The sequence below is a fragment of the Propithecus coquereli genome, unplaced genomic scaffold, assembly GCF_000956105.1.
Source record: "Propithecus coquereli isolate 6110/MARCELLA unplaced genomic scaffold, Pcoq_1.0 Scaffold101, whole genome shotgun sequence".
Taxonomy (NCBI): domain Eukaryota; kingdom Metazoa; phylum Chordata; class Mammalia; order Primates; family Indriidae; genus Propithecus; species Propithecus coquereli.
This window is the reverse complement of record NW_012133970.1, coordinates 5107195-5121240: the sequence shown is the minus strand read 5'-3', so window position 1 is coordinate 5121240 and position 14046 is coordinate 5107195. Positions and strand designations below refer to the sequence as shown.

The 14046-nt window shown below is 37.9% G+C and overlaps 1 protein-coding gene across 2 annotated transcripts in view; it reads right to left on the bottom strand.

The window, feature by feature from the left end:
* Positions 1–14046, bottom strand: part of EDA2R (ectodysplasin A2 receptor) — a 32419-nt gene that overhangs the window by 5453 nt on the left and 12920 nt on the right. Inside the window, exons 2-4 of one of the 2 annotated variants that reach the window (XM_012643363.1) lie at positions 11741–11837; positions 811–989; positions 28–113 (exon numbers count right to left, since the gene is read on the bottom strand). In XM_012643363.1, the coding sequence (XP_012498817.1) occupies positions 28–113; positions 811–989; positions 11741–11827 (352 nt within the window). In that variant the 5' untranslated portion in view covers positions 11828–11837. Of the gene's footprint in view, positions 1–27; positions 114–810; positions 990–11740; positions 11838–14046 lie in introns of those variants that run through there. The other variant, XM_012643353.1, reaches the window with a different exon arrangement.

Here is a 14046-nt window from a genome sequence, read left to right as displayed (position 1 = left end):
AAGAGGAGAAGAGAACTGGATACACACACTGAACTTCAGATGTGGGGGTCTGCTTTGTGCATGGTATGCACTCTTGGTCCTGCAGGCCTCCGATGCGTGTCTTTCGGTAGAACCTGTGGTCAGAGCAATTAGAAATGACAGAGTGATCAAACAAGCAACGCACTTGGACCAGTTCTTCCTGGGATCATAGGCAGCCTCTAAGAGTCTTGCCCTACAGAAGTTAGCGCCTACCCCTCCTTGTGAGCTCGCTGTCTCTGTGTCTGATAATGATTCAGAGGCCCAGGCACTCTACTTCCTCTATTCACCATACCCTATAGCAGGGGTCCCCAACCTATGGTGAGTTGTATTATTTCATTATATATTACAGTGTAATAATAATAGACATAAAGTACACAATAAATGTAATATACTTGAATCATCCGTAAACCACCCCCACCCCTGTCTGTGGAAAAACTGTCTTCCCTGTAGCCAAAAGGGAAACTAATGCCACAAAATAGGAGAGCACTGCTTTGCTACCAATTGCTTCATAATTTATTTTAGGTCTACAGTAAGATTTACCTTGAATCTTGGGCCTGGACTAAGAATGCCAGCATGATGAAAAAGCTGTTAAGTACTCATCTGTGGCTGACAATGTGCTAGGCACTTTATAGAGAGATCTTGGGAAGATATTGTTTCTCCCTTCTGAGTGCTTAAAAAGAATATGATGTAGACAGTTAGAATACTTCAAGTAGGTTGTGAGAGGTGAGGATGATAGAGATTTCCAAAGGCTAGAAAAGGCCTAGAAGACCTTGGCTGATACAACAGGCTCACCTGGGCAGACAGTCCCCACAGACAGCATTAGAGGTAGCTGTGCAGTTGGCCTTCTGAACACGATTGATGACAGCACAGGTGATGCAAGTCTGACATCTGTGGTGGCCCCAGCTGCTTTTGTACCTGCGAGGGGGGCAGGCTGTGCAGTGTGCATCTCCACCCTCTCCATAACCACAATCCTGCAGAGAGATGGGAATCATTAACATTACCGTATAGGAGCTTGGAGAGGGGATCAGCCATGGGACAAGTAGACATGGTATAGAACAGTATTTTTCAAACTACAAGTTGCAACCCCATTATCAGGTCATAAAATCAATTTACTTAGTTGTAGCCAGCATTGAAAATTGAAATAGAACAACGATATCAAATATTAAAGTGCATAGCATGTAGTAAAGCTAAGTATTTATATCAGTCAGCATAGGCTAGGTTATACTATGGCAAAAAGCAAACCTCAAATCTCAGTGTCTTAAAAAAATAAAAGTCTATTTGTCACTCATACTATTTGCCTACCAGGGATTTTCTGATGATTGTGCTCTATATTATCTTCAATGGGGTACCCAGGGTGACAGAGGCCTCATCTTTGTGCTGCCATGATTGGAGCTTTAGGGAAAAGAGAATATTGTAAACCGTGTACTGGCTCTTAAAGATTTCCCCTAGAAATGACCCATGTCATTTTGCTCACATGTCTTTGGCCACACATACCACCTGATCATTAGTAACTATAAAGGGTACACGAAAGTGCAATTCTACAGTGTGCCAGAAGGTGGGGAGCTGGAAATATTTGACCAATAGTTATAATCACTGCCCATGTCAATATTGCTTTATAAACCTTTTATAGATAAAATATATGTAACTGTGTGTTGGGTTGTGATGAAAAATCTACTTCTTATTCTAAGCCATGGTCAAAAATGTCTGATTGCTAATGGTATAGAGGAAAGGTGAGTGATTCAGCTGGCTCTTGTCTCGGCTCTGGTATTGACTCAGTGTGACTCTGGTCGGTATCATTCCCCTACGTTCTGGGCCTCAGAGGTCCTAACACCTGAGGAGATTGAAATAGATGGTCTCTACAGATTCTTCCAGCTCTGACAACCTAACCTCCATAGGAACAAGGCACCTTCCTGATACCAGTCATAGCTCTTTCTCAGAGACACAACTCTAGTTGTCAAGGGATATTAGCTATTTGCTAGCTGTGGCAGAAGTTGGCTGCTGGTTCACAAAAACTATTCTCAGTTTCTCCTGGGAACACCACCACCAGCCAACATTTCATAAAGTTCAACATTTCACTGCAGTTAAGTGGGGCCACATGCCTGATTTCTAGCCAGTGGACTATGTATAAAAATGATATATATGCCACTCACAGTCCTGGCCCCAAACCACCTCCTGTGTGCTACTTAATATTCTTTATATTTTCATTTTCTGGTGCATGTTGACACCCAGGGAAACCTTGGAATCAATATATTAAAAATGACAGAGGAAGCCAGTGAAATGGAGGCAACTTCAAGCTCTTATTTTCCCACAGAAACAGAAAAACAAGCAGAAACTTGGACCCAATGTTGTCAGAACTCTGGTAAACAGTGAAAGGTTTATATCAACCTAGCAAATGCTGAATCAAGAAAAAGTCCACTTGAAAATAATAGGAAAGTTTTGTGGCATTTTTATTTGTCCTTGTCACATACCTCACCTATAATCAGTGGCAGTCCTAAAGTGGTAGAAGTCTTAAAGTAGCATCAGCCTGTGTTCCCAGTGTGAGACTCTCATCCCTGGTTCCAAAGTGAGCAAGAAAAACTTATTCAGAAATTATTGTGTATGTCTGTTCTAATCTGTATGGGGGCTACCTGAAGGACTGATACAAGGTGCTCATCTCTGTTTCACTCAATTCAGAATGTAGACTGAAAATGCAGTGGGCATTGTTTCAAAATGCTGCAAGGCAACTAACAAATCAAAGATGCATAGAGCAAAAAGACATATGACAGGTTGCCTGAATCTGGGAGCAAAAGCTGTGGGAAATTCTTTGAGAAATAAGGACATTTGAAAGCATCCATGTATATGGAGGAATTTCGAAGGGCACGTGTTTGCCCAGGACCAGACACATGTTCAGAATATACCAGTGCAGACCCAAGGCTTACATGTTGGGCTGATCCCTAAGCTAAGTGCAAGTCTGGCTAAGTGCCCCAGCAAAGAGCCAATTTACAAAGAAAGAGAGATGTGTGACTTTCTTGTTGTTGTTGTTATGGTTCATTTTTTAAAACTTCCGGCATTCAAGGAGATCTCTGTCAAAACATTAGCTGAACACAAGCTAAATTAACACAGATTTCAATGACCACACATGACAAGGGATAGCGTTTCTTTGCAAAAATAGTTTGGAAAAACACCTTAACAGATGGACTACTACAGCCTTCAACAATACAAAATTTAAAAGGATAAAAAAACAGGTAAATGTGGGGAAAGAGGAGAATCTGACTTCCAGAGTTACTATATTACAATACAAAAATGCCCAGTTTTCAACAACAACAACAAAAAAAATCACAAAGCATGAAAAGAAACAGGAAAGTGTGGCCTATTCAAAGGAACAAAAACAGAAATTGTTCTTGAGAAAACATGGACATTGGACTTACTATACAAAGACTAAAAGAATGTCTTAAATATGCTCAAAGAAAAACATGGACAAGAATGAAAAGAAATCAGGAAATAAATGTATGAACAAAATGAGAATATCAATAACAAAAAATTATTTGAAAAGAACCAAACAGAAGTACTGAAGCTGAAAAGTAAAGTGACTGAAATGAAAAAATTCACTAGAGGATTTGAGCAGGTAGAGGAAAGAATAAGCAAAGTTGAAGGCAGAACAATTGAAATTATCATGTCTGAAGAAAACAAAGTAGACAGAACCTAAGGAACCTGTAGGAAACCACCAATTTGACCAATATATACTATATAGAAGTCCCAGCAGGAAAAGAGAGAGATAAAGGGGGATAAAGAATATTTGAGGAAATAATGGCTGAAAACTTCCCAAATTTGGTTAAACACATAAATTTATACTTCCAAGATGCTCAAGCATATCTCTAAGTAGAATAAACTTGAAGAGGCCCACACCGAAACATATTATAAACAAAATGTTGATAGCCAAAGATAATAAGAAAATATTGAAAGCAGCAACACTGAAATGACTTGTCAAGTACAAGGCATCCTCAATAAGATTAAAAGTTGATTTTTCTCTAGCTTTCTTTTGATTAATGTTTTTTTTTAAAGCAAATTTTTATTCAGAAACTGCAGAGACTGGAAGTCAATGGGTAGATATATTTAAGTGTAAAAAGAAATAAACTGTTAACCAAGAATTCCATATACAGCAAAAAAAAAACCCTCAGAAATGACAGAAAAATTAAAACATTTTTAGATAAACAAAAGCTGAAGGAGACTGATGCCACTAAACCTGCACTACAAGAAGGGAGTCCTTCAAGTTGAAATGAAAGGACACTGAACAGTAACTCAAAGCCATACAAAGAAATAAATATCTCCAGTAAAGATAAATATATAGAAAAATATTGTTTGATTCCACTTATATGAAATGTCTAGAATAGGCAAATTCATAGACACAGAAAGTAGAATAGAGGGTACCAGGGGCATTGGGGAGAGGGGAATGGGGATTTATTTCTTAATGGGTACAGAGTTTCTGTTTGGGGTGATGAAAATGTCTTGGAAATATAGTGATGATGGTTGCCCAACATTGTGAATGTGATTAATGCCATTGAATTATACATTTTAAATGGTTAAAATAGCAAATTTGATATTATATATTTTGCCACAATTTTTAAAAAATTAATAATGCAAATTTTAGTGAGCATCAGCCAGCTTCTAAACATTCCTGCTATCCTGTCCCTTTGTTTGCTGACTCAGGCCTTTAACTCCCATCTCTACCACTGACCAGTCATATAACCCTGAGCAAGTCACTAGGCTTAAATACTTTTGTCAATCAAATTGGAAATAAGGCTACCTAACTCACACAAACACACTCACAGGCTTCTGCTTATATTACAAAAGCAAACAAAAGAAGGATAAGTCATAAAACTAAAATGAAACCAAAAAAAGCAAAAAAAAAAAAAATAATAATGGGAGGAGGAGAATTATCTGCAAGGGAAAGCAAGGAATATGTTGGATGGGACAAGGATATAAGTGAGACTTTTTTGACCATGCCCTTTATTTTATAGATTTGACTTTGGAAGATTTTAAATACTTTACATGAGTATAAAGATTAGATTGAAAATAAAGCAATCCCTAAAATTTATAATTAAATGAAACACATTAGCCTAAAATGAATGAGTGTACATATATATATGTCTGTCTGTGTCTATAGTGCTTGTCACCATGCCTAGCACATAGTAAGTCCTCAATGAACAAATGAACCTTAGGTTTTATTCTTATGGAAAACGACCTTTTATAATTCCTAGAGCACTGGAATCAGAAGACCTGAGCCTGACTCTTCTACTCACTTTCTAGAAAAGGGAGTGATGGGAGCTAGCTAGCATGTATTGAGAATCAATCAATAAGTTGATTGAATAATTGATTGGTTAACACTCCCCTTTACTTTATTAATTCAGAAAACATTTATTAAGCAACTGCTATGTGCCAGGATGCTATTCTGAATGTTGCAATTTAATGATTGAATCAGACAAAAATCCATGTTCTCATGGATTTTTATATTTATTTATTCTCCATAAAACCTTGTCAAGGGTACATTATTATCCTGTTTCACAAATAAGCAAACTTGAGGCACAAATGATTGTGTTTACAAGTGGCCAACCTGGGAAGCCTCTTTGCCATGGGCCTGAGATTCTTCATGTACAACCAGAGACACCAGGCTACAGGAGACACTGTAAGAGTGATCTCACCACAATTACCCAGCCCAAGACATTTCTTTTTCCTGCGGGTCTGAGACTCTTCTCCCTGACGTAGAGACAAGTGGCTGGGGTAAACTGACAAGTGGTATCCTACCATAACATTTTGTCTGCTGTGGGAAATGCCCTTCTTCCCCACAACTCAGACTTCTTTACCACAACCTAGGTGCCCCAGGTGACCTGACCCAAGAAAACTTCCACAGCTCAGGCAGCACCAGATAAACTACACATACCAAAAATCACACCACAAAGGCCCTGAAAATTAAATTATCTTTAGAATTGCAGCCCACAAAAGTAGGCAGGGATCTGTATGCTAAATAAAACAGAAAACTGCCTGCTAAACTAAAAAGATTTAAATAGGACCCTGAGTCTTCCAATATAATTGACAAAATGTCCAGAATACAATGAAAATTCACCCATGATAACAAGAATCAGGAAAATCACAACCTGAATGAGAAAAAGCAATCAACCAACACCAACACTTAGATAAATCTGATGTTGGAGTTATCTGACAAGGATCTTAAGGCACCCATAATAAAAATATTTCAACAAGCAATTACAAATTCTCTTCAAATAAAAAAATTAGAAAATCTCGTCAAAGAAGCAGAAGTTATCTTTTAAAAAAGAACCAGATGTAAATTATAAAAATAAAAAAAGCAGAAAATAACTGACTGGGTGGGCTCAATAGTAAAAAATAGACAAATGATAGAATCAATGAACTTGAGAACAGAACAATAGAATTGATGCGATCTGAACAACAGGGAGAAAATAGACTGAAAATAAAATGAACAAAGCCTCAAAGACTTATGGAACTATGACAAAAGAGCAAATGATCATATTATCAGAATCCCATGAAAAGAAAAGAAAGTTTGTCTAAAAATATTTTCAAAGAAATAAAGGCTGAAAATTTTACACATTTGGCAAAAGACCTACAGGTTCAAGATTATGAACAAACTCCAAATAGAATAAATCCAAAGAAACACATACCAATACACAGCATAATAAAACTTCCGAAAACTAAAGACAAAGAAAAAAATCTTGAAAATAGCCAAAACCAAATGGCATTACCTATAGAAGAAAAGCAATTCAAATGACAGTGAAGCCATGGAAGCCACAAGGAAGTGATACATTTTCCAAGTGCTGGTAGAAAAGAACTGTCAACTGCAAATTCTATATCCAGTGAAAGTATCTTTCAGGAATGAAGGGGGGATAAAAACATCCTCAGTCAAAGAAAAACTAAAAGAATTTGTTGCTAGTTGACTTACTCTTAAAGAACCGCTAAAGGGAGTTCTTCAAACAGAAAGGAAATGATTTTTTGAATAGAAGAAGAAAGAACATGATAAAAGAAGGAATCTTGGCCGAGAGTTTAAGACCAGGCTGGGCAATAGTGAGACTCTGTCTCTACAAAAAAGTTTAAAAAAATTGCCAGATGTGGCGGAGTACACCTGTAGTCCCAGCAACTTGGGAGGCTAAGGCAGGATTGTTTGAGTCCAGGAGTTTGAGTTTGCAGTAAGATATGATGACATCACTGTGCTCTAGCCCAAGCAACATCTTGAGACCCTGTCTCAAAAACTAAGAAAAAAAAATAAAAATAACAAAAGGAGTCTTGGAAGGAAGAAAGAACACTGGAAGAGCAAGAATATGGGTACATAAAATGAACTGTCTTTCTCTTCATAAGTTTTATAAATCATATTTGATGATTAAAACAAATATAACAAAAATTATTATGTCTGATATTCATGACGATGATATTTAAAAGTGGGGAGAGTAAGGGAACCTAAATGGAAGTGACTTTTCCATACTGCACTTGAAACAGCAAATAAATTGATACCATTAAACCCTGAAAAGTTACATGTGTATGCTGTAATACCCAGAACAACCTTTAAGAGAAATGAAGAGATACACTCAAAAACACTACAAATAAATCAAGATGGAATCCTAAACAAAATGTTCACACAACCCACATGAAGGCAAGAAAAGACAAATAGTGGAATAAGAAACACAAAAAACAAACAAACAAATAATAAAATGGCAGACTTAAGCTCTAATATATTAATAATTATCTTAAATACAAAGGGTCTAAGTAAATCAACTAAAAGGCAGAGATGGTCAATAGTGAAATAAAACCAAAGACTATCACATTTTTCTCAATAATCGTTTCTTAAATAAGTGGATGAATCACTTCTGAAGAAATTTAAAAGGAGCAAATTATCATGAAAAAAATTTTATTGCGAATACTCCTTTCTAATTAGGAGTCAAGGGAAGTTTTTTCATATGATCAAGGTCCCCAAATTCTTTTGCTACTAATCAATTTTATAACCAGAAAACATTGATCTTAACTCTACCATGGTAGTATAATGCTAGTACAAAATTTTGATGCTGACATTACTATAAAATAATTATTTGTTCTAAATAAAATACTAATTTATAAAATATAAAAGGATATTTAACTCAAAACTATAATCGAGAATGGTTTATGCTGGGAATGCATGATATTTTAATTTTAGGAATTTATTAATATATGTCATCAAATTAATATGTCAAAGAGAAAATATATGAAAAACTATAGGTGATGACAAAATGAAACAAAATTCAAAACCATTTTTTTTTAGAGACAGGGTCTCATTCTGTCACCTAGGCTGGAATGTAGTGGCATGATCATAGCTCACTGCACCCTCTAACACCAGGGCTCAAGTGATCCTCCCATCTCAGACTCCCAAGTACTGGGACTACACGCATATGCCACTAAACCCAGCTAATTGATTTTATTGATTGATTGAGATGTGGTCTCACTATGCTGCACAGGCTGGTCTCAAACTCCTGGCCTCAAAGAATCTTCCTGCCTTGGCCTTCCAGAGTGCTAGGATTACAGGCGTGAACCACCATACCCAGGTGGATTTTTAAATATATATATATATATATACACACACACGAAGGATTTAAAGAATACTCTGTATTCTGCTATATGTTTGTCTCCTCTGTTGCCTAACATAAGTACAGAATGAACAATGAACAATGAATATTCAGAAAAAGAAGCAATCAGAAATAATTCACAAAATTAGAAATGCAAATGGACACATAAACCGAAAAAGGTTGGTATATTTTCCCTATCAAATAGAAAAAAGTAAAAACAAAATCCTCATAAAGTCCTCATAAATTAGTAATTTAATATTACAAAGGAAGAAATAAAATTAATATACAATGGAAAAATGCATTATTCATTTGTGGTCAGGCTTCTGGAATATGGGAATTCTACACACTGTTGAAAATAATGTAACTGTAATGGAAATTAGTAAAAAAAATTCAGAAGTGTTATCTGCTAATATATTTCAAGAATCTTAAAACTGTATACATTATTTAGCTTGGCAATTATACTCTTATGTCCTTCCTGAGGAAATAGTTTTAATTTTCTGTAATGATTTATTTACAGTGATGTTTATAATTCATGAGTGAAATTTTAAAGTAAAAAGTTAACTAAAAAAAGAAGTCTGTCTCCAATGCTGCTAGCTGCTTATCCAGACATCATTGCTCTTCTTCTTCCTCACTAATAGAACATTGATTTCATTCTAGATGACATGATGACCAGCCTCAAGAACAGATTCTTGATTGGTCCTAGTCAGTCATGGCAATCCCCATTCTCATCTGGCAGATACTTACATCCCAGCCTCCCTTCTAGCTAGAGACAGCTACATCATCCAGTTCTGGATAATAAGGTATAAGGGGGATTCTGCTGCAAAGCTTCTGGGAAAATACTTCCTCCTTAACAAAAGGAAAGCTATTTTGACCCCATTCCTGCTTTCTGATTTTGAGTATGTTGCGAAGATGTGATGCTTTGAATGTGGCAATCATGTAGTCACAAGCATGAGGACAAAACAGCAAAGTACCCAAGATGAAGGATGAAGAAGAGGACCCTTGATGACGTTGTTGACCTGCCCAACAAACCAAAAGGCTGCCTGTCTCCAGACTCATTATATAAATAAACGTGCTTATGGTTCAAGTCACTGTTAAATTGTATGTTACCTTCAACTTAGTACACCCTAATTGATTCAGAGGTGAAATACTTTGCCCACAACGAAGATGGGACCCAAGCCCATGTGTATCTGGCTCTAACATGCTTATATGTATTTTTAATGCACCATTGTGACTTTCAGCAAGTCACATCTCCTCTTTTAACTGTAGTTGTCTCATCTATAAAGCGGGGCTCATAATACCTTCTTAGTGGGACTGTTGTAAGAGCCAAATGAGATAATGCACATGAGAGCTCTCTACCAAGTACAGACTACTAGACAAGCACAAGCTATTTATATATAATGCTTTTGCAGGAGCACGATATTGCAATTCATTTTCTGTGAGCTTTCTAGTGGTGCAGAAGTAAATGTCAGAGAGGTGCTGAGCCAAATGTAGATATCATCATGGGCTTCTTTTTGAGAGTTTGGTTAAAAGGAGTTAGACAAATAGGTCTATTTTTCTCCCTTGGAGAAGTTCAGCTTTGTAAATATGGATGACTTTAAAGGTAATGGCCATGCACATGATAGGAACATTTGTAAGGCTTTTCAAGAAGATTGATGTAGTATTTAAAACAAATTTTTGTTAAGCCAGGCAGCTTATTCCATTGGGCCCATCCTAATATCCAGTACCACCTAACCTCTGGTGGTCTTCCCTTGGTCCTGAGATCCTTTTATCAATCATATAGGCACACTACTGTGGGATACAATTTTATGTGTCAAGAATTAAAATTAGAGTCAGTGCTTGTATACCTTGATAACCTATACCTTGAATACACCTTGGGCCTTATTCTCTTCATTTCTGAAATAAAGAGATAGGAAGAGGGTGGGCTAAATAATTGCTGTATTTTGTTTCAGCCACAAGATCATGTCACTCTCCTACCCAAAACCCTCCAAAGAGTTTCTAGTGCACTTAAAAAAATGAAAATTTCTCCTAGACCTAAAGCCCCCACATGGTTTGACCCATACCTCCCTGCTTCTCTGACCTCACCGTGGACCATTCTTCCTCTCACTCACCATAGAACAATTGTACTAACCTTCTTCCTCTTCTTTGATGTGCCTAGTTCATTTTCACCTTGGGATTCTGCATTTGCTGTATCCTCTTCCCAGCTGTATCCTCTCCCTCCCTTTAGGGAGGCCTTCCCCTATTTCCTGATCTGAAATAGCTACCCAGTCACATTACCCTAATTTGATTCTTGTCATATTTTTATATCAAGATTTCTCATTTATCTATGTATGTATCTCGCTTATTATTTGTTTCACTAATTAAAAGGTAAGGTTCATGAGGGAAAAAATTTATGTTTTGCCATATCCGTGATGCCTACAAGCATGCCTGCCACTTTGCAGGTGTTCAGTAAGTAATTGCTGAATGAATGAACGATCGCATAAAACAAGGTATGAGTGTGTAGAAACCACCTGACAAATGTCTGCTTCCAGCCTTCATGGCTCCAGATGCAGCCCAAATTTAAGACCACCAGGTTCAGGGACCAACAATGGACCTGAGTCAAGAAAAATTAAATAGACCCAGCCTTGACAACCAGTACTTGGCATAAAGTCTCTGCCTTGCTGGTCGTTTTGTTCTGACCATTATCTCTAGCTGGGGTTTTATCCCTGAATTCTTCCTTGCACAGATTCCTCAGTAGCCCAGGCCCTCTAGGACAGAAGCCACATTTTAGCCTTCTCAGTTCTCTCTTTCTCATTCCTAAGACCTGCTATCTGGCTTTTGAACCCCAAGTAGGTGAGCCTTGCTTTAATTGACAGATTAATCCTGAACAGTCTTCTTGGGCCTCTGCATTCCACATCTTCTCCTGAGATACCCTCTTATTTCTTGGAAACTTCCCCAATACTGATCCTGCTAGGCTGACTTCTTGCTGGGATTGTGACTACTACTGCAAACTCTTTGTATCCCATATTTTACCTGCTAAACTGAATCATTCATAGGTGGGGCTGACTCCCCTAACCTTGCCCCCTTTCAGTTGCCACGCTGGTTTTTAAGATGTGACAAAAGTAAGTATACTGACCACGGGGACTTACCTTGGAGAGCTCCTGTCCAGGACCACACTGTTGGCAGGTAACACACCGTCCCCATTGGTCCCAGTACTCATTTTCTTGGCAATCCATGGTCAGAAGGCTGTGGGTACAAAACAAGAACTAGGGATCTAGTAGGAAGGGATTGAAAGGTAACTAATGGCTTCCATGTCACTTGGTTTCTGGGTCCTCTTAATCTAGTCTCTGGTTCTGAGTTAGAGGAGCTAAGGAAGCCAACCTCAAGCAGATAATGCTTATATAACCCTGTCCATGTGCCAGGATCCCTTATAAAATGCTTTACATGCAATAACTCATTTAATTCTCAAAACAACCATATCTGGGACTGTTATTAGCTTCAATTTACATATGAAGAAGCTGAGGCACAGAGGCCAAGAAAGTTGATGAAATTCACAGTGGCTACATCAGGAAGTGAACTGGTAAAGGGAATGGTAAAACAAGGAGTTGGCTTCTGCCAAGTGGGTACAGAATAACCATAATACCTCACATGTCACACTTAACAGTATAGAAAGCACTTTCACGTCTATTATTATTTGAGCTACACAACATTTCTGCAAGTAGTAGAGGGATTATCATCTTTATTTTGTGGATGGTAAAGCTGAAACATGGTTTGCCTTTGCCAGCAGTGTCTTCAGTACCTCTGAGGACCATAGCTTCTATTGCTCCTGTCCTAGGCAGAATGGGGAGGGAGGATGACCCAGCACATAGAAATATATTGGTGCACTAAGGTGTAGAGAAGAAGAAACATTATTCAGATAACATTTCTTCGAAGACAGATGTCATAGGGCAGTAGCACTAGCATCAGACTGAGAATTGGGGTATATGGATTCTAATTCTGGCTATAGGGTAGTCAATAATCCTGTTGTTCAGGACTAAGAGGTTCCCCAGGACATGGAAGTTTCAGTGCTAACACTTGGACAGTCCTGGGAAAACTGTGATGGTTGGTTGCCCTACTTGGCTCTTCGCCTTTCAACCTATGATCTTGGATGAATGACTTTATATTTTCTGGTCTCAGTTACTTAATCTGAGAAAAAGGGACAGTATATTCCTCACCTACCTTATATAGCTCTTGGGAGGATTAAATTAGCTAAGGTCTATCACACTGTTCTGAAGGCTCTGAAGAGCTATTCAAAGTAAGACAGAGTTAAGTATGCAGAGAGGTAGTCTTCTGCAAAGAAGCATTTTAATGAAGGAGGCCTAAGTGATAGATGGGTCTTGTCCTGCTAAAAGAGAAAGGTAGGGTGAGATTATTTTACTCACTTATGACCCCATAACAGAGTAGATGTCAAGTGGTTTCTATAAGTACTGGAAGTTCTCAGTGTGTACTTCCAACCAGAAGAGAGGAGAGTGTGTACCTAAAGAGGCCTCCTCTACTGAAAAGTCCCCAGTGGAGATGGGGTAAGTCTTCCTGGCTGGCATTCTCGCTTAAGTGTACCTTTTCTCACCATTACCTGGGCCATTCTTTCCCATTCCTTCATTCAGAGGATAGTGGGCTATAAAATCCATTTTTGCACAAACTAAACATACTCCCTTTTGTGTTGTTTTGATTACTGGCACTGGCCCATAGTGTTAGCCTCAGTAGACACGCTCCCTTCCCCTTGCTATTCACCCTTCTCATTGAATACAAAAACCATCAGTGGTCTTATAGCCCCCATGACAAGAGAATTCAGCATCGTGGGAACAGGGCCAGCATACTGGTCTGGACAACTCTTTTGTATTCTTTTTTGCCCATAAAAACATGGGCAGAAGCCAAAGAGTAGCCCTCCTCTTGAGATAAGCTTATGACACAGGCATCTAAAATCTCCATGGCAGCTGTTGCTGGCCTGTGAGGGTCTGAGACACCCTATTTCATTTGGTTTCCACTGCCCTACCCATAAGATAAATATCACGTGGTATGAACCCTAACATGTTCCTCTAACCATGGCTCTGAAACCTTTGTTTAGGCAAGGTAAGCTTATTGCCAAATCCCCATATCAGCACCTAGGGAATAAACAGAGGGCTTATTTTTCTGTCTTTTTTGTCACACTGTTTATTCAAAGCATACAAATTACATTATCTATTAAATTAGAAGCTTAACAAATTTCCTTTATTAAAGAGAACAAAATACTAGAGTATTCTGAAGAAGTCAGGGCATATGAGTAAAACTGCCTAATAAGGGTTAAATGTCATTATCCAGGGACAAAATCAGATCTTATATCAAATTTTTCCCTCTGGTCACCAGTGATCTGTAGTAGATGTAACTGCCTTTTTATTTTAAGAGACCATAAGGAAGAATAATTAGGTTTTGAGAAAAT